Raw genomic sequence first — 20730 nt, 5'->3', positions numbered from 1 at the left:
CATTCGCCACCAAAGCTGGCAGCATCTCCCCCATTGCTGGGCTGGCCTTGCAAGATGGGAAGGCTGTGCTGTGGTCTGCAGTGACGGGTAGAGCCAAGCCAAGGTCCAGCCAAGCACTGGCTGGCTGGAGGACAAATACAGCAGTACAGGGTAAACAGGCCTCACTTCTTAGGCCTCTCTTGCTCTTTCTATCAGCACCTGAAGAGCTGTCAGAGAAGACGAAGTCTTGGGAAGAATTTATGCTGCGTTTCCAGGCTGGTTTGGAAGTTGTGGAAAGCCCGTGCAGATACGTGGATGGATGCACAGGTGCAGTGGCCGGGTGGGGAGCAGTGCAGGGGCAGGAGCAGGCCTGCTTACCTGCAGCTGTGTGCCGCCAGCTGGGCTGGGGGGAGGCCGGCGCACCTGGGCGAGCAGCAGGGACAGAGGGCCAGCGTGCCTGGAGCTGGGGTTCAGGTGAGCCCTGAGCAGAGAATCTGCAATTCGGTGACCACAGCCAGACTAAATGTTCCCAGAGAGCTCACAAAAGGTGTCCTTGGGGGACATGTGCTCATCACCTGGGAGATGTGTTGCTGCAGGAGTTTGCTGGAAGGTGGGCTGAGCCCCCGGCTGCTGCTGGCCTGGAGGTGAAGGAGGGTGTGTGCTCCATGGGGCATCCAGCTTCGTGCTGCTGCGTCTGCATCAGCGGGAGAGTCTGTGTGTCACATGCGACGGGTACTGTAATGGTGGGTGTTTCACAAGCATGTGTGTCTGCCTGTGGCACCTGCCAGCATTCAGTTAAAAGAGAAAAGCCGGAAAGTGTTCCTAGGAAAGCTAACCAGAGGCAGACAGGATTTGGTAACTCCTGATGAGGAGACATGTTAAGTCTTGAGCCTGTAACTACTGACATACAAGACTCCTCTGTGCAGGGCTTCGGCTGCCCTACAGCGATACCTGTGGGGATGCTCTAAAACCTTCCTTTGTCACTATCACAGCCTCCTCTGGGGCAGTGCTATGTGTGGCGGGTGACGGTGAAATGAAAATTTTCTTCTTTCCTACTTCAAAAAATGGGGGTTTTGTCCATGTCCTCTAGCTTAACTTCATATGCAAAAGATACAAGGCAGAAAAGAGGTTTCAAATGCATTACTTATGAACTGCCATCTTCTTACCTATAAACTGCCATTTTCTTGTGGGACGAGCTTGTTACTGTTAAGCGAATTAGTGCCAAAATCAATCTAGAACACTGGTGTGAAAACGCTGCTGTGGCTTTGTTTTGTGGGGTATATTTTAAATGCCAATGTTTTACTTGGTTTCCTCCATAACTGCTTACAACACCTAGTTAAAATCCTGACTGACGGACCTGCGTGAAGATTGTGTGAGGTTGTGATCATCATTTGGCAACATTATATCAAAGCTAAAGGGTGTTGCGTTTTTCTTAAATTGTTAAAGGGTTTAGCCCTTAAATTTAGACTAGAGAAGGAAGTTGAATGAAGGAGCTTTTCTTATATCAAACAGTGAGCAGCTGAACAGAAGCAAATGTTTCATGTATCTGCAATGGTACCAGCTAAAGGCCGACAGGCTGACTGGGTTCACTTATACCTCAACATCCTGATTTCTGTGTTGCACCGGATTTACTCTCGTACGAATGTTATGGATCCTGTCTTATTTTGAAGGGCAAATTGTAATTACACTTGCAGAAATTGAATGGGGACCATAGTTTGTGTGTGCATATATATATATATATAAAAGTGTAGAGAGATGTATCCAGAAGTTCAACAAAGGAATCAAAATAGATATGATTTGCTGCATTTTGTAGCCACAGTAAGCAACTTAATTACTTTGTGAACCTTTTGAAATTTCTGTCCATAATGTGTGAAGTGAAAATGTAAGAAAGTGAGGGAGAGAGATTCTGCCTGCACATCATTTTATACCCTAACTTGTAAGAGCAGAGTTACAAATACTTGATGAAAGGAATTGCCACAGTTCAGCACCTAACTGGGCCTCCCTCTGAGAAGAAAGACAGGAAAAATATCTGTTGAATACAAAGCATTGCTAGATCCCTTGTATGCTGGAGGGGAAATGCTAGGTGCTAACTCTGCTCCAGACTGCAGGCTCATTTTGATGTAGAGCCATCAGTTCCTATTGGAAGCCCCTTACATGTTTGACTCGGGGCAAGCAGGTGGTAAAGAAAAAGTTAAAAAAGACTGTAAGTAAACGTATTAGCTTTCCTTGCCGTGGCTTCTTGACCAGTGAGCTTGTGAACTCTAAAGTGTTTACTGAGTTGGTAGGAATCAGCTATCAACCCTGTCTCTAGGAGAAATGGTTGTAATCAGTGTCCCCAAAACATATCTGCTTCTACAGAGCCTGTGCCTGAAGGGGAGGGATGAGGCAGGGAGAGCCTTATGTGTCTGGAGGTGGGGGTTTGTCTTTTGAGAGTGCTTTTCTGTAAGTAAGGACTATGGTTTGCAGAGAAATCCTCAAGGAGGCTTGCTTAATACCCATCTATGGTATGTTTGGTTTCCTGCACTCAATACTCATTCATCAACAAGTAAAGTAACTCCTGTGGGAGTGGGAAGGGGAGAGAAATTTCAGGCGAGATTGAAGCAATCTTGGATATTAAGTATGAGGAGATGGAAGTGCGTCCCTGAACGGCTCCTGCTGAGATGCTAATAGCTGGTCCACTCACCCGTATTACACTTAATCTCTTCCAGTTTTCTTGCCAAAACAAATGGTATTTTCAGTTGTGCTCCAAGTGAGAAGTCAGAATGTAACCTTAAACCAGTAAGCTTTAGAGCCCACGTTGCAGGGGCTGGAAGTGCTTTTTCTGCCAAGCAGACAGGCGGGGCATTCGGCAGGAACCGCAGGCCTGTCAGTAAGTTTGACCTGAGACAACTGGGGCACTGTGGCCAGAAGGGAAGGTGTCCATAAAAACTGAGTCCTCAGCAGAGCTGTGTACATCTCCAGGAGTTCAGTTTCCAATGGTTTTGCCAAACTCTGTTTTTCCGTGTTGATTTTCTGTGACGACTCCTCTCTGAAAGTGGCTTTGACTTTCGCTCCGATTTTTCTGACACATGGCAGACAGCAATGGGCAACTTTGGGTCCTCAGATCCACATTTGCTTTCTGCACTGGTATCTTCATTAGTAGGTACAGCCTCCGCTATGCTTAATGCATACAATATATTAAACTGCAGGAGGTAATGCTGTATCTACTCTGTTCTTTGATCATTGTTTTCCCAAACTACTTCTAATTACTCACCTATTTCATCAGGCAGGGTCCCTTCTCATCTCTGGCACAAGCTTTTGCAACTAAGTGGAGCATCTCTCTTTTTCAGAGTCTCCTAAAGGCTACAAGAGAGTATTTCTTGCACTGGAGACTTGTGAAACTTTTCCAGTCAGGTAATATTTCGCTCAGTATAATTATGATAAAATACAGCTGATGTGGAAACTTGGGTACAAAGCAACCCGATTGTCCAAGTCCACATTTTCTTTTTTCCAGTGACATAATAGATTTCCTGTTGTTATTGACAGATTTCATAAGGCTATATCTCATATTCAGAGACAGATTGAGTAATTCTTCATATTGCAGGCATCACAGCGGCTTTAGAGAGATGCATGGCCTTTCAGAACAGGGGGAATTATCTGCTAAATTTTGCACAATAGTTTAGAAAACTTCTGGTGTGAAAGGATACCCTTCTGAGGGTTGCTTTGTGTAAAGCACTTTATGCCAAGGTTTGTGTGCCATAAGCCTTTGAAGCGATCTTTTTATACACAGTATTTACCCAACCTCTTTGACTTTGAGAAATATTGCATAAGCCTTTTAAGATATTTCTCCTATGGTTGACACTTGCCACTTGCAAATCGCTCTGCATTCCTCATCCTTCATGATCTTATAGGTTCAAAACCAAACACCAAACAACATAAGCCCTCCAGCCAGTCTCTAACTCTGATCTGGAGAGGCATCCAGGTGCCCTGCAGTTCAGAAGGGATTTTCCTGCTGATTTCAAGTGGAGTGTTCTCAGGTGTGATAGTGAGTAGGGTGCCATAAAATTAACTGTCATTATCTTCTGGGTTTCCATCACTGCCTGAAAAGATGCAAATTGACAACAGTTTAATGCCCTGGAATAAAGATAGCCGGTGAAAGTGTTCAGAGAATGCTGTTTGCATGTTGCAAAAGCCACAATTTCTAAGCTGACTGTAAACTTAGGGAACGGAGAGAGTCAACAGGTTTTGTGGCATAGGAAGGAAAACAGCACGTTTCCACTGCAGTGTTACCAGCATGACAATTTGGTAAAAAACTTAGAAAAATCATATTTTAAACTATATTTTTCTTATTAATTCATCTATTTTTTCTCATGAAAGTAGCTTTAACATTTCCCTGATATTAAAATGCAAGAAGTCATGTCCATCAGTCAAATAAAAAAAAATAAATGCATAATCGCTATTCTTCCCATAAACAGAGACCACATGGCAGCCTGTAGGTCTATTCTAATAAGCAGGTAACCCTGTGAGGACATATGTAGGAGAATCAGTGTTGCTGGGCAGCTGCTGAGTTGCCAGCCGTGCAGTTCCCTCTCTGACAATGTGCCGCTTTGAGGAAGCCCCATCTGTTGTTTAAGTTGTTGAAGTTCTCGTTAGTCATATTGGAGACAGCAGTACAAGCATTAAAAAGAAAAAAAAATGAGAAAGCCTAATGTGTGCCTGGGGTTTGCTGAGGTGCCTGGGGCACAGCGCTCCTTCCAGGAACACCGTATTTTGGTGATTCCACAATTAAATGCCATGGGATTTTAATTCGCTATTTACTCATTTTTCATTTCCTTATTTTTTGGCATTCAGACCCAATTTTGATGAAAAGATTGCCCTGGGATATGTATACTTCCTGGAGGTGAAAGCTGGATTAGCAATGTACTTTCCTAGGATCTCCTCCTTAACACCCGGCTCTTTCCCTGGGGAAGGGGTGGGCCGGCTGTGGCTCGAAATGTGCATATAGGTTTCACGGTAACAGCAGTCCCCAGCAAGAGCTTTGGCAAGGGGCTTAACAACCTTGATGTGATGGTGTTACTCTTAGCTCTCCTGTTTCTAGGTTGGGGAGTGAAATTCGTGAGCCTGCTTGGGATCCCAGCCCCTGCAATGACCAGGGAGAATTAAGGCGTCTCACAGTATAGGGGTGAGATGTGTTTCCCAGGGGTCTGCAGCCTTCCCTGTTAAAATGCCCAAAGTACCATGGATGTCTGCATCCTGCGAGGTTTTCTCATTCCATGCTCTAACCCTGGCAATGAGCCCATTTACTGGAGAAACCGATATATCCACCACTGAAGAGACTTGTCTGCCCCTAAGCGCCACTGTTGCCCTTGGCTTGGGCGTACAAGTGCCACTCTGACTTATATGTTTGCATTTCACCGGACGCTACCAGTAGTTTTTAATTTAAGGGATTGTATTTAACTGTTGGTGACTGTGGGCTGATCCCAAACAAGGTCTTCTACTAAAATCACCTTTGTTTTTGGATATTGTCCACAGCATTATTTACTGTTTCCTGAAGCACAAGGGAGGAAAAATGCAAACGTGCATGTGTGTGGAAGATGTTTGGCAATATAAAGTTTTTCTAGGATAACTCTTTATTGTTGAATGTTTATTGCCAGGGCTATGTCCAAATTTCTTCCTCCTCCTCCTGCAAAAATATGAAACTTAACTACAGTACTTGTATCTCTTTATGTGAAAAATTTCACAGAAAGATTATGGACATGTTGTTAGGGTTTTTTTAAAATTTTTATTTGTTTGGTGTTGTGGGCTTTCTGTTTGTTTGGTTTTTTACTCTCTTCATGAAAGAATAAATAACTTTGTAACACAGGTAACTGTGTCCAGATTTTTGAGTACAGGGTAGTTAGGTGCCTGAATGACTTCTAGGGGATATGTTATTGAAAACTTGAGAACTCCACCCTGAGTTAGAGCAGAAATATATTGGTAGCATCTGATATTGGCCACATTCAAGCATAATCCTGAAGTTTTGTCCTGCTGATATAATCTATCTTCAATTAATATAAGGACCAGATGAACTTCCTTGCTAACAAATATCCTTTATCTACATCCAGAAAACTTAGGCTTATTTGCAAGCGTTCGGAACTAAGGAAACTTCAGGTGATCTGCCTCTGTAGATTTGAAGTACCCATGTGGCTTGTTCCATGACAGCACTGTGCAGTTCCACTGCAGCAGTAGGCTGCTTGCTAAGATCTCTGTGTTGTTCTCCGAACAGACACAGGTGTAGATACCAAGTTCATGTTCCAAGCTCTTCTAGACGTTTACTCTTTAGATACAAATGCTGGAAGAGCCTGGAGTCTGATGTCACTGCAGCCATGTGGCCCGTCTGCTCTCGCTTGGTTTCTCTGTCTGCGCAGGACAGCTCTACAGACAGCGCAAGCCATTCATCATAGGTATTGACAGCAATATAGGGATTTTTGGATGAAATTCTAGGTACTGTGCTGCCTGCGAAACTACATTTTATATTCTGTCATGACCAAGACTAGAGCTGGAGAGTGAAAAGGAGAGGAATTTCCTAACTAGGATGCAAATTGAAGCTTTCTAGAGGCTTAAACCGTTTACATGATATACCACTTTAATTGGTGTAAACCCTTCCAGCAAGGAGGCAGAAGGGGATTTACTGAGCTTGGAAATAATTAAAATCATGCCGAAAGTTTCCTAACAGGTGCTAAATATGACATAGTGGGTGGTCTCCCTGAACAGGGCTGGTTTTCCCGATAAATGGGAAAGTGCAGCGTCAGATGTTTCAGTGCATGCACATGGATAAACAATGCTTTTATGGAATATTAAGAACAGTTTGGTTTATGGCTCTGTAGATGCATCTTAAAATCTTGTTCTATGATGACTTTAGCAGAGCTGTCCAATTTCCAAGATGTTCTTCTAAAGCAGGATGAGGGTTGTACCTGGTTTTTATTAACTATATTACAAGCTAAAAATAAACCAAGTTGCAGGCAGCTGACAACAATGCAGACCCTCAATGTGTTTCATTAAAAATAATAATAATTCTCAGGAGCATGGAGGCAGAGATCAAGCTTGTTTTATCACCTGGAAGCCCTTTCACTTGTCTGGGGGAGGAAAGTAACTTGACTGTCTTTGAAATTTACTGATATTCATCAAGTACACCGGGCTTCGAATGGAGCTTTAGTTAATGTTGAACTTTAACCCCATGTTTTAGTTTGTTCCTGGACAAAATAAGTGGCTTCATCTTGCCTTGTGGGCTACTGGCAGAGAAGCTTTCTGGTAGTGTGTACAAAAGGATCCTGTGATTGGAAGTAAAAACATGACAACTGCAAGTGCAGAGTTACAATGAGGGTGGTCTCATTTTTAGACCAGCATAGGGATGTGGTGAATCTCTCTAATTTGTTATTTAATCGTGTCCAAGTGTGTTTTTTGAAGAATGGACTCAAACTGATTTGGGAATCACAAGTGTCAAAAGAGAAATTCATAGGGCCTCTGCAGGAGCACGAGCCAATTACTGAGCACAGGTTGAGGGCCAGTCCCTTGAAAGAAGCACTGTGAAAAATCTAGCCTGGCTAGAGCTAGGCAAATGAAAATAACTATTTGAGAACAACAATGGGCCTTTTTTTGATCTTTACTATGTAAGTGTATGCTACTGAAATCCATTTCCCTGAGAGCTGTATTTCACGGAAGTCTATCTTTGGTAATAGTGCTGTTATTTAGCAGTCAAAATTAAAAAGGCAATAAACCACATGCATTTAAGCTGGAAACATGTTGTACCTCCCAATAAATTTGGAGACAGTTTCTGTGGCATAATTCGATAAACTTGCTTTAGTGAACATCTGTAAACAAATGTTTTTGTGCATTGGACAGAAAATGGCCTCTAAAAAATCTGAAGTACAGTTTTGATACTTCTTTTAGATAACTCAACAAAATGTTCTGGACACTGGGAAAGCAAGCCTTTTACAAATCATTTTGACCAGTAGCTGAGCAAGGATGAGAGAACAAAGAAAAAACCCAAACCAACCAAACAAAAAAAACCAACCCACAAACCAAACACTGGGAAGAAAAAGGTAGAGTTATAATTTCTAGTTAGTTTTGAAATGCTGTTCAGTGGTCTGAATTCCCCTGTCTGGGTTTGGATTGACATAAATCGTAATTGGTTTCCCGTCTTTAAAATTTAATTTTCGGTGTCCACTAAATTTAAAAATATGCAGTAAAATGTAATGGCCAGATTAGGGACTTAGGTGTTTGCAAGCATGTTGCTCTATAGCTTTTCCTCTCTTAAATCCTACCTACAAAGTTTGAAGACATGATGTGCATTTACCATTGTTGTCGTGATATTTGGAAACATGAGAATAGATGACAGTACTTTTCAAGAAATTTATTTTTAAAATACCAAGGGGAAAGCTTAGATTCTTTGCTTTATCACCATTGCAATAAGCACCGACTTCTGGGCTAAAGCTCAGTGACAAACAGGGCACTGTGTATTACCCATGTCTTAAGTTGCATGGCTACTTCTCTTCCCGCTATAGGTAAGGTTGCTGCATGTAGTGCCTAATTGTTACTCAAAGTATCAAAGACACCGTGGTGCTATTTAGAACTTTAAAAGGATTAAAACCTTTCAAAGGTGTGGAGGGTGTTCATCAAGGGGTCAAACCAGTGGTACAGGAGCAGTTCTTTGCCAGAGTTTTGGTTTGTGAAGCTTCCTGGCCCAACCCCGCTCCTGCAGGCGAGCAAGCGCCTGGCTCCTGGAGTCAAGTGGAGAATTTCCCCCCTTCTCTGTCTGTGCTGGGCCAGGTCTTCAGGGAGAGATGCAGTACATGCGGTTCCTGTTAGTTCAGAAAACAGAAACATCTGGGGGAGACATGAATGACTCACTGGCTCGGTTAGGCAGCAGGAAAGCCTGTGACAGATCATTCTGGGCAGATAGATCCTCTCCATTACGTGCTGAAGCTGGGAGCAAATGCACACGAAATCCCATAAAATCCAGCCCGAAACAGCACGAGATGGGCAGCGATGGCTGTCTTTTTTGAATGGCCTTTCCCTGTTCCTGCCTCTGGGGATGCTTCATAAGAGAAGGTGAAGGGAAGGCTTTTCTCATGCTGTGTGGGGCAGTGCTGAGGAAAAACCTCTTCCTAGGGACAGCAATGTGTTTCCCAGGGTGATGCCCATGCAGGTTTAACTTCAAGAGGAAAGGAAAGTGAGCCAGTGGTAAACGTATTATTTGCTCTCTGTTTCCTGTAAAAAATCTGTGGTGGGTAGTTATTATTATTGTGAAGGCAGAATGATTAGACCAGCTCCAGGAGGCCTTGCTTGACCAAAGAGTTGGACCAGATGATGTCCAGAGGTCCCGTCCCACCTCAACCGATCTGTGATTCTGTGACATCAGATAGTTAAATCGGGTTAGACTCTGCAAGATGGCCTGGTTAAATCAATGTGGCTGGAGATCTGTCCCACCAGTGTAGGAGTATTATTTTTTTTCTAATCTAACTGAACCACTGAAGATGTTCTGTAGCTTAGCATGTCATTTTCTAAGTGGGGCAGACTTAAATATCTGTCTCTAGCATATGGTGAGTAGTGAGGGAGGGACATGGCGCATCGGTAACCTGAACGGTGGCATTGCAGGCTGTCTGTGCTCTCTAGTCAGTGGAGATAAAAGGGCAGATGGGATGAATTGCCCGCTGCAGGGGCATCTGTGTGTCTTCATCAATTACAGCCTGTGGTCCCTAGTTTACCCTGGGGAGATACTGGACTTGGGGATGGAGCAAGTTAGCATTAGCAGCTGCTTGCATTCCTTTTCCTCGTTTTCATTCTCTTCCGTGTGATGAAACATTTCTTTCTATTTTCTCTGTCCTCTTATTTTAATGTTTCTTCTTCTTTGCTGCGTTGTTCTTCTCGCTTCTCAACTGTCCCAATTTTCCCTATACTTATTTTTCCATACATAAAGAATCTTTTTTGCTATTGAGCTTGAAGAACTACCGCTTTTATTAGCGTATGATCAAACCTTGCTGGATTTCCCCAAAAGGCAGGAAGGTGCCTATTTAGAAAAATAAGATACATATGACTTCAGTTCAGTGAAATGACTCACTAGAATACTTTTGCCAGCTAAAGTTGTGTGTATTTCAGCTAAATATTTGAAGAAAAGAGAGGGGTGACAAATCCCTAGGGAGCAACTTGTTCATGATTACATGAAGACCTTGACTGTATGTGAATGTAAAGATGCAGGAAGCCCTGCTAACTGGAAGTTTGCTAGGGAAAGCATTACGGTCTAATCAAGATCTGGTTTAGGGGCTATAAAGAGAGCTAAAGAGGTCCAGTCACTTCATCAACTGACTTTTCATAAACCCTAGAAGAAAGCGTCTGTTCTCTTGAGAGCAAAAGTTATCTCTAGTATCCAATCCTATGTATCTGTTCTGCTTTCACGATTTCAGCCATTCAGACAATTGATGGAGCATCTATTTATTCCAAGAACTTCCCTAAGGGTTTCTGTTCTGCTGTACAGTTTTATGGTTTTATACCAAATGAAAACTACTGTCTGCACTTTACTCTGGGAACAGGCTAGAGCTATTTATCCAAGCAGAAAGGTATTGTATTGGGGTAAGAAATAGCTTGTGAAGATAAGAAAGGAATCTTTCTGGCTTTCAGTAAGACAAAGATATTTGGAACAGTGTTGTATAGTGAATACATTATCAGCCACATGCTTTGAATTCTGGCACTGCTGATGACTTGAAGGAAATTAGTACCTTATCCTTGAAATGGAGAGGACAATAATGTCAGTGCGCTGTAGATCTGTGTGCGCAGATGCTAAGTATCTTATGCTTAATGCCAGCAGGAGTAGGATTTTTTTGCTACAAGGTTTCAGTTCAAATACAGTGTTGCTGGAGGATCTACCTTGTAATTCTCTGGGGAACCTTCTCTAAACCAGATATTTTTTTCTCCCCTCCTTTATGGGAATTCATCCTTGTTTAATTTTATTAAATATTTTCTGTGGTGTTTCTTACCCAAGCCCAATGGCTGATCTGTGGGCACAAGGGCTTGTCACACACTTGGCAGGATGTTAGAGAGAAGGAACGCTCATCCAGAGAAAGCTGGTGGGAAACACTTCCCTTTTGTTCCTGTGCCACCTGGAAGGGTTGCCCAGAAAGCTTCCCTGCAGGGCATGTTGTTCTGGAGTGTGGGTACAACTCTTCCTCGCTTCTGCCAGAAACAGAAAGATGAACATAGTTGTGTCTTGGAACAAGTTGCAGCACGAGACTGTGTCCCAGCGGCTGTGTACATGAACCAAGGGAAGGAAAAGGAGGTTCATTATAATGAAACAAAGGTTCGTTTAGGAATCTCATTTTTCATTGGGGTAATTATTGTGAAGTCTGAGTTTAATTTCTGGTGGTGCCTCTTTGTTGTTGTTGTTGGTTTTGGGGTTTGTTTGTTTGTTTGTTTGTTGTGGGGGTTTTTGTTTGGTTGGTTTGGGTTTGTTGGGTTTTTTTGGTGTGTGTGTTGTTGTTTTGGTTTTTGTTTGTTTGTTTTAAACTTGAATTCAGTTATTTACATTTCCTGAACCAGAAAACATTAATAGCTTCACAATTTATTATTTTTCTCTGTAGACTAGAAAAGTACAATTACAAATAAAATATACAGTAGAATTACATTTTCAAACTGCAGCTTGGAAATTTTTCACAGAATGAGAAGCATGGAGTATTGTTTCATGCTGTTCTACAGATAAGGGCAAACCATACTTGCTTTGCGAAGTCAAAATTTGACTGAAATCTCACTTTCATACTTAGAACAAGGGTGCTTTATCTCATGAAGAATGAGCAACATGTATTTTTCTAGTATTGCTATGGCAACATCCAGTCACAAGTTGGTGAGGGAGACAGTGACAGTGCAAAAGCACAATCTCATGAGATGTGCATGCGTTGCTGTTAGATGTGACCTTGCCCAGTTTTGAAAATCATGTTTTTTCTACCAACTGTTCCAATGAAACAAATGGAAAATCAAAATACAGAATTTTAAAAAAACCCAACCAAACAAACAAAAAACCAAAAACCACCACCAATTTGCTGTTTTGGCCTTATTCTATTTTCTTAACACTTGGTACTGGCTTACCAGGAGGCAATCAGAAACTTTATGTTCCCTGCTCAACTGCTATAAGAAGTATTTGTAGTGATCTCTGAGAATCTCTCCAAGAATGCCTTCTTCATGCCAGCTTCTGGCTGTATCAGTACTGCATCTTTCAGCACTAAGGTAGCAAGTCTGGTATAAAAATGTGCCTGTCAACACTGAAGAAGGAGTCAAGACTTCAGCTGTAGACAGCTGGTAAAGCACAAAAATACCTAGAAATTAACAGGCAGCAGGGACAATGTGTCAGCATCTCTTGACTGTATGAAGTTGTTCTTGGGTTTCACCCAGGGAGGACACCTGCTCTGTATCTACGCTGTGTCCCACTCGGCAGCCCCAGCCACGTATGCACTGCCTGGGGTATCTTTGGACACTAACACCCACACTTAGCTATTTCTAGGGGGTCTTTGTAAGTCATCTTCACCTTGTGCTCTTTCTGACTTCATCAACTCAGCCTGTACTTAGAATCCTGCCCCATTAGGGAGAAGGTCCAGCTGAAAATATGACAAATCAGGAGGGAACCATTGCTGGTCAGTCTGCCCAGCCTTCTGTCCCACCTGGCTTTTGTTCCACTTCCTTGAGGTTAGGGAAAAAATGAAAGTATTTTCTAAGATGACTCTGAAATAAGCAGGCTTGTGTAGCAGACCAGGGGAAAGAAGACAAGCAGGGTCTTGAGGGAAGGGGGGCTGCTGCATCATTTAGAAATGTTTTATACATGCAATAATAGCCACCCTTCACCACAGGATTGCCTTGGTTTTGTGAGACGTTGCACTGCCAGGGCATGTTAAGGCCTGTTTGGTCCTGAGATTTCCTTCCTGGCGGTCCTGTTTGGTCCTGAGATTTCCTTCTTGGCAGTCCTGACTATACACCAAAGCAAAACTAGCACAAATTGGTCCCTAGGGCAGCAGTGGGGATCCAGTCTCACCACTAAATTGATGCCAGCACCAGATACAGGAGGAGAAAAGTGGAAGGGAAAACCAGTTTGTGGGCTTGAAATAAGAGGAGATGGAAGCAAACTGAAATGTCAAAGGGAAGAACATAACATAGGAGATTGTGCAGGCTGAGGAGAGATTAACAGGTACTAGAAGAAATCAAAGGACATGAGAGAATTCAGATCGATTTTGAGATGAGCAGCAGGGTACGTTCTTAGCAAGGAGCATGAGGACATTAAACACAAATGGCAAGATCTGAATAAGCAGGCAGACGTGAGAAGTTGTTAAGGGCTGGATGGAGGAAAACCTTAAAGTCCAGAAATGAAGAGAGTGAAAAGTATGTGAACAAAGAATATCTACAATAATAATAATTTCCAAATCAGAAACAATAATTTTAATTATCTTGATCTTAGAAAGCCATACATAAACTAAGCAAAGGCGGTGTAAGAATAATTTTATTTAGTATTTTGGTAACACAATACATCTTGAAATGACCATAAAATTTAGCTCGCTGAACAACTCCATACATTCTGAATGGATGCTACTAGATTTGAATAACTTCACAGATTATACAAGGTGTTATTTGACCAACAGCTATATAGTGTGTGACCCCCGACAGACATTAACAGTGTGAACTGAAGTTGCATTAGTAGCCAATGCATAGTTAAAGCTCTTGAAAGAGTACAAAATTGCAAAAGCTGTTTTTATTAAAATATGAATTGATGATCCTTGCATTAGAATAACTATTCAATTGTAGGTTACATCCTTTATATATATATTTTTAATAACAATACTTACTAAGGTACAAGGAATACTGTCATGCTAGCATTTGATCTAATGTAGATCTCCATATGAAAATGCTGAATATCTTATAAAGGTTTTCACAGGCATAGGCTAAGTTCTGGGACATCACAAACCTGTGCATAGTTCAGAAAAACACCTGAGGTTACTCGTTGTGTATGTAACAGAAGGCTTTTTTAGATTTGAAAACAGAAGATAGATGCCCTATGAAGTCAGAGATTTTAAACAGGTATATTACTACTGTGTGGAGTTACGGAGCAGTACTGTTAAGTTTGATTCAGGTTTTTAAAATCGGTTATGAAGCTTCTACTTAAGAAGATCAGGATTGTGTCATTAACCCAGCAGAGGTCTGTCACTGCTGCCAACGCAACTAAGACTGACCCAGTGCAAATCTTTCCTCGCTTAGGTCTCAGCAGAGCTACTGTACTATGCAGCGTTGCACCCTTATTTTTCTAGCTCTACTGATACCTTACTTAGTAATAGGCTGGACACAGCAAGTCATGTGAGGTATTCTCATTTCTGATGGATTTCATATGTAATTGAAGGTGATCGGCAGCTTCAAAGAAGTGCCCAACACTTCTCAAAATCAGGCACTTACATAGGGTTGTTTGCTCTTTAGAGAAATATATGCTATTTTGTGTACACAAACATTAGCCAGAGGTTGGAGGGCATAAATTTCATGTGTGTGTTTTACTTTTAAATAATAGTTCTGAAGGGTGTTTTTTTTAAAAAGTTAATGTCCTTTGCCTCATGAAAATTTTAAAACTACTTTTTCTTCAGCTAATGGCTACATTAATCAGGACATTTAATGTTAGTTTTCCTTCTGAGACTTCATTCCAAGCAAATCATGCTAAAATTACCTATTGATTTTTGGATATTTGATTTAACTCAACAGAACGACTAGTGAGCAGGGTTGTATTTGATGTACACATTACTCAAGGCTTGCAGCATGAAAGTTTCAATATAGAACCTCCAAATTCTCACTTCTAAATCCCTCATCCCGTGTGGATTTTACTGGACTTACCCATGTGGCTAGGGACAGGGATGTTAACTCTTTACTAGAGAAATATAAAGTTCAGCTATAACTTTATAAAACTTTCTAACTCAAATATCTCCTTCGTTTATGAATATGCTAAAGAACAGATTAGCATATTGTTTTTATCACCTTGTCATTTGGTGACATCAAATCTGATCTTTCAAAACTGAATGAAAAGTTACAATATTAGGACATTCTATTAATTGTCATACAAAATATGAATTTTATTTTCAAGTCTATTTTCTTTTAGTCATTTATGTAAACACTTTGGAATGCTGAAGGCAAGACTTGTCATTTTACCAAAAATTATTTGAACGTTTATTATAAAGGCATTAATATACATCCCAGCAGTCACAACACAGGAGCTGCTGTGTGCCCCTTTTTTCTTTCTTCTTCTGTTGCTTTTTTTTTTTTTTCTTAAATAAGAAATTTCACTTTGGGATGTGAAGTCACTGAAGGTGAACTTAGAGTTAAGGCATAGCACATGGAGACATGGAGAGGATTGTACAAACAGTTCCTGGAGATGCTCCAACCAGTCAGTAGACAAAAAGCACTTTACAATGGCAACTTCTGTGAACTAGCTAGAAAAGAAAAGGCTTACTTTCAAATTGCATATGTTTTATCATTTAATATATTAAATTGTTCCCCTGGCTCTCCTTCTAGAATGAAAAAGAGGACTGAATTACACCTTGTGCAGTTTTCCTTCCTGCTCTTGTAACTTGTAATATAGGCTAATTTCCAAAAAGACCAACAGAAAAAAAAACCTACAACTCATTTAAATCTAAAAAGAGAGAGGGATTATCTTTAGATGCAAGGTTTGCTGCTTAAGTATTTGCTGACAGCTGATTTTCATTGGCTGCTTTCTCTGCTTGCAGTCTTTGGACAGCCTGATCAAGCAAATCCATAGTATCTCTAAGCGTAACATTCAAGGTAAATGGCTTAGGTTTAATGGTCAACCCATAGATAAAGTCCATTTTAGGGTCCTCATTTGGATTAGCAGTAAAATTGCACTGATGCACCAGTATGGAGGTAAAGAGAAACAGCTGCATCTTGGACAACTCCTCTCCAATACACCGACGTTTTCCCAGTGAGAAAATCATCACGCTACTAGTAAGATCTTTATTGATGAATCCATTCTCATCCAGGAATCTAGTTGGATCAAAATCCTCTGGGTTGGACCATTTTGCTGGATCGTGATTCACTGACCACTGATTAACAAAAATCACCGTGTCCTTGGGAATGAGGTAGCCCATGATGAAGGTGTTGGTTGTGGTGGCATGGGGAATAGTAACAGGCACAAAGCTGCTGAAACGCATGGATTCGTACAAAAAAGCCATGATGTAGGGCAAGTGAGGCTGATCTTCAGCACATGGCAGACGGTCTCTTCCAACAATCCTGTCCACTTCTTCCTGCATTTTAGTCTGCACATTCGGATACCTGTCATTTAAAGTAAGATGTGTGTATGTAGATAACACTTCCAATTAAAAATAATCCTTGATGTAAGCATTTTTCACAGAACCTCACCCTTCCCCTAAATAATGCAGTTTGAGAAAAGTTTAAGCATGTTGCAAGAATGTGCAGAACTCAGTGGAAAACTTTGAGAGAAAAATCCAAACTTCCTGTGCAATGGTGTTATTTTAGATTTGCTCAGTTTTTACCGTAATATCACATGTAATTGATCCTCAACATCACAAAATGAAATTAACTAAAAATCTCCTAACTAATCTTACTTATCTCTTCTAAATATTGGGCTTTCCCTGGCAATGAGAATTTGGTTTTCCAGCTCCGTATGTGACTTCTAAAAGTTAGTATGGAGTTTATTATCACTAGACATATTACATACATATGAAAGTCTGCAGGTTCTTAAACTGAAAGTCCCTGCTAGTAATCATCAGAATAACTTTATAAACACCCCACTCTTGATATGTGTGTACTTTTTCTAATTAATATCGAAATATGTTTTCTTTATAATGTAGTTTAAGACTGGATCATTTTGAAGACTACACGATAGCCAAACATCAAAATATTAATAATTTTTACTTATGTGCTTTTAGACAGGCAAAAGAAAACGTTCCTTCAAGGAGCCTTTATTTGCCTTTTTAAGTATTCAAGTTTGGCTTTTGTGTCCTTTCTTTTCCTCTTGCAGCAGGTCTGCCTGTTGAATGCTGAGCAAATGGGGAGGAACCCAACAGGTTATGTGACTGCTGGGCATCGTACCCTTAGCTTGAAGTGTTAAGGATTTGCCTGTTTGTCAAGCAGCGTCTGAGTAGATACGTTTTCATAAGTCTACAAATTATGCAGATGATGAAAGAAAAAGCCAGGACAGGCAAGAAAATCAGTGTTATGCCGCCTTCTATTAAACCACCTTCCCAAGCTGAGATTTTCCCCCTCAGAGACCTGGTGCCAGGGCAGAAGGGTGCGCAGAGGGGTGCGCTTGCCCCCGCGGCTGCCTAGGTGGTGTTCCCCAAGTCAAACCACGGCGATAAGAGTACACACTGCCGGCAAATTAACACAATAGCGGGTTTGTAAACCGGTGCACGAACTCTTTATCTTGCTTAAGCAGTTGTTATCCTGTTCCTATGATCTCCTTGATCTTGACCTGGTAAAATCTGTTACTTTCAGGTTTTATTCGGTTGCCTTTTTGCCAGCTGCTCGTTATGCACCATTACCCGACCGCCACATTATTTTTTTTTCCCTTTCTTATCTTTTTCTGGCAGGTTTCCCAGAGCTTCCGTGTTAGTTAATCGGAAGCCGCTGCCGGTACCCCGGCACCAGGCGGGCGGGCCGGTCCCTCAGACCCTCGCTGGCAGCGTCGCTCCCTCGGCTCTCCCCGCACCGAGCGGTTTCGGCGCTCCTTCGGGCCGGCTTTCACCGCCGACGGACCCTTCCCAGCGCCGACTGTGTCCGGGCAGCGTCAATTCAACGAGGATCCCCCACGGCTGGCGCTGTCACCGCGACGCCCCGGTCTGCCCCCCGTGTCCCTCCCCAGGGCAGGTGGGGCACCCCAGCCTCCTGCCTCCGCCCCGCCGGCACCTACCTGATAAGGAAGATGAGGAGCCACTGCAGGGCGGTGGAGAGGGTGTCCTGGCTGGCGCCGAAGATGTCGGTGACAGTGGCGGGCACGTGCTCGACCTGCAGCCGCGGCTGCTCCCGCTGCAGGCGGATGAAGGCGTCCATCATGTCGCGGGGGGCGGCCCCCGGGCGCAGGCTGCGCTGGTGCTGCAGGAACTTGCCGCGCACGAAGCCGTAGAAGTCGCGGTTGAGGTCGCGGAACGCGCGGTAGGCGGCACGCACGGGGCTGGGGAAGCGCTGCAGCCAGGGCAGCGCGTCCACCAAGCTGCCGGCGCCCACCGCCCGCCCGAACTGCTCGTTGCGCCCCACGAGGCGCAGGAACTCGCCGTCGCCGTGGCTGTAGCGGCGGCCGAAGCACAGGGCGCTCATCACGTTGGCCACGGCCACCACCAGGACGCGCGAAGGGTCGAGGAAGGCGCCGCCGGCGCTGCCCCGCACCAGCAGCGCCACCAGCGCCCGCGCCTCGCCCAGCAGGTGCCGCTCCAGCAGGCGGCGGGTGGCGGGGCTGCCGGTGGAGAAGGCGCGCACCGTGGCCTGCGCCGCCCGGCGGTGCAGCTTCCAGAGCTCCGAGTAGCCGCCGAAGGCCAGGCTGAGCCCGCCCGACACCAGCTGGAAGGAGGGGAAGGCCGGCCGGCCGGCGAAGGCGGCCCCCTGGCGGATGAGGGCCTGGCGGATGGCGCGCTCCCCGTTCAGCACCACCACGGGCCAGCGCCCCAGGCGTATCTGGAAAACGGCGCCGTAGGTGCTGGCCAGGCGGGCGAAGGAGAGGTGCGGGGCGCTGCCCAGCTGCGCCGCGTTGCCGATCAAGGGCCAGGGGAAAGGACCCGGCGGCGCCCGGCGCTGGCCCTGCCGCCGGCGCTGCTGCAGGAGGAGTTTGCCCAGGTGGATGGCGGTGAGCAGGCAGAGGAGGAGCAGCAGGGAGCTTTGCAAGGGGGGGATGCTGCGCAGGGCTTCCCCGAGCCTCTCGAGGGCCATGCTGCAAGTGAAAGGAGAAAATCCGCGGGATGCGACCCTCAGGAAGGGCTAGGAAGCTCGCCGTCGCCCGCAGGCAGGGAGAAGCCGGTCCCCGGGTGGGCGAGGGGACAGGGGCGCGCTGGCTTGGCGGAGGGGAGCGCCGGCAGCCGTCTGACGCTCAGAATCGGGATGCGTCCTTGTTATGAGCTCCTCGTGTGACTAAAGCCCGCCCGGATCCTGTGCGAAAAACAAGGGATAACGGATAATTAAGTAGTAGGCGCTCAATAAGGGATCAAAATCATATTTGACGTTGGGGCCGCTGCTCTCTCCCTCTCTGTAGAGAAAGTTTGCAGCGGGAGATCCAGAAGGTGATATGTGAGGCAGAAAGGGTGGCAGGAGGATGCTCTCTCCTGACGAGCCTCCCGCAGATGCAGGCAGCTGCCGTGCGCTGAAGACAGGTTCATCCCGGCGCTGCACATCGTTCCTGCCGAAAGCCCCGCTGCGAGAAACGGGCTCCCCGCGAGGACGTCGGAGCTTCCCGCTGCTCCGGAGAGGAAACCCCCGCACATGGCCACGCAGCCCCTTCTGTCCTGAGCCTCTCCTCCCTCCCCGCACCTTCATGCCCGTGGCGGCAGCGCATGCTGGCGGCCGGCGGCCCCGGGGATGGGCTGCGGAGGATGCCTGAGGTCCCGGCGTGGCAGAGCTGACTGGCCCCGCTTCCCATGCCCGTGGCCGGGAACACCCGCTCCTACCGTTTGCTCCAGCCTTTCTGAGGCAGCGAGGGGTAGGAGGAGTGAAATAAATAGCCACCTTGGGCGCCTGTAGCAGAACTGACCTGTTGCACACTTCGTCCATCCGAGGCCTCGGGAAGGATGGAGAGGAGCCGGGCAGCCGGCGGCAGCTCTAACGGGCAGCCCTGGGAGGAGAGCGGCGACGGCGACGTTCAGATCCCAGCCTCTGGGAAACTCATTAGGAGCCCCGGTTCCTGTCACTCGGAGCTTGGCAGGTCATGTGCAGGCAAATGCCAATTGCACCCGATCCCAGCGCAGAGTTATTATCACCTTCCCAGCGCTTTAACCCTTCGGAGCTCGCCCCGCCGGCAGCCACCTGCCTAGTGCAACCCCGCGGACCGGAGGCGAGCGGGCTGCAGCCGCCCCCTCCCTCCCACCCGTCTGCTGGGCTACGGGGACGGGACGGGGCCACCCCAGCCGGCTGCAGGGAGTGAAGGCGAGAGGCTCAGGAGGCGGGCGGCCCGCTGCCCCGAGGCTGAGCCAGAGCCGGAGCAGCCCCGGCAGGGCGCCTGGCGTTGGTACTCGCGGCTTTCAATCCGCCGGCATCCGCCGGCGTGGCGCAGATAGACCCGCTGACAAATCGCCGCTCCCTGGCCCTTCCCCTGGCTTGAGGGGTCGCAGATCTTTGCCAGCTGCCCTTGGGCCCCCACCAAGTGGAGCGGCTGAGCCGCGGATGCTTTTATGGCCGGGGCCAAAAGTTTTGACGGAGGAGGTGCTGGGAGGGGAGCGGGGTGGCGGGCGGGCTCGCAGCCCTCTCTGTCGGGAGGCAAAGTCTCGCCTGCATCTTGGGGGCTGAGGAAGCCGGAGAGCTTCCCCTCCTCCGCCTGTCGCCTCCCCGTTGCGTGCGGAGCTTGCATTGCGTGAGCCGGGGCTGGAAAGCCTCCAGCCATCTCCTCCCCGGGCCCCTACCCCTCCTCGCAATACCTGACACCGGCTCGGGGAGAAGGAGACAGGGAAGCGCCGGGCAACTCGCACCCGAGGCGGCCCCGCTGCCCTCCAGCCTCGCCCCCACCCAGCGCTCGCTTCTGTCCTGCTCACGGCGATTTTTTACTCTGAAATC

At 45.6% G+C, this 20730-nt stretch overlaps 2 protein-coding genes across 3 annotated transcripts in view; one reads left to right on the top strand and one right to left on the bottom strand.

The window, feature by feature from the left end:
• Positions 1-17665, top strand: part of RMDN2 (regulator of microtubule dynamics 2) — a 71526-nt gene extending 53861 nt beyond the window's left edge. Inside the window, exon 11 of the mRNA XM_065630884.1 lies at positions 17571-17665. Coding sequence (XP_065486956.1) covers positions 17571-17597 — 27 coding nt within the window. The 3' untranslated portion in view covers positions 17598-17665. The remainder of the gene's footprint in view (positions 1-17570) is intronic.
• LOC135986649 (cytochrome P450 1B1) lies at positions 13459-20354 on the bottom strand. Of its 2 annotated transcripts, none has more exons than XM_065630880.1 (3): positions 19715-20354; positions 17891-19116; positions 13459-16290 (listed from the first exon to the last, which is right to left on the bottom strand). In XM_065630880.1, the coding sequence occupies exons 2-3, from the start codon at positions 18898-18900 to the stop codon at positions 15678-15680; spliced, it is 1623 nt and encodes a 540-aa protein (XP_065486952.1). In that variant the 5' UTR covers positions 18901-19116; positions 19715-20354; the 3' UTR covers positions 13459-15677. The 2 variants fall into 2 exon arrangements, with proteins under 2 accessions (XP_065486952.1, XP_065486953.1); XM_065630881.1 differs by lacking the exon at positions 19715-20354 and adding an exon at positions 19495-19648.
• Between the last annotated feature and the right edge of the window lie 376 nt (positions 20355-20730).

The sequence above is a fragment of the Caloenas nicobarica genome, chromosome 3 (genome assembly GCF_036013445.1).
Source record: "Caloenas nicobarica isolate bCalNic1 chromosome 3, bCalNic1.hap1, whole genome shotgun sequence".
Lineage (NCBI taxonomy): Eukaryota > Metazoa > Chordata > Aves > Columbiformes > Columbidae > Caloenas > Caloenas nicobarica.
Note: the sequence above shows the minus strand (reverse complement) of the source record. Positions and strands in the feature narration are given on the sequence as shown.

Excerpts from the sequence above, each read along its gene's own strand:
- LOC135986649 (XM_065630880.1), bottom strand. The coding sequence starts at position 18,900 with ATGGCCCTCGAGAGGCTCGGGGAAGCCCTGCGCAGCATCCCCCCCTTG. Across the intron at positions 16,291-17,890 it reads CTCCTCATCTTCCTTATCAG|GTATCCGAATGTGCAGACTA; the intron begins GTAGGTGCCGGC and ends TTTAAATGACAG.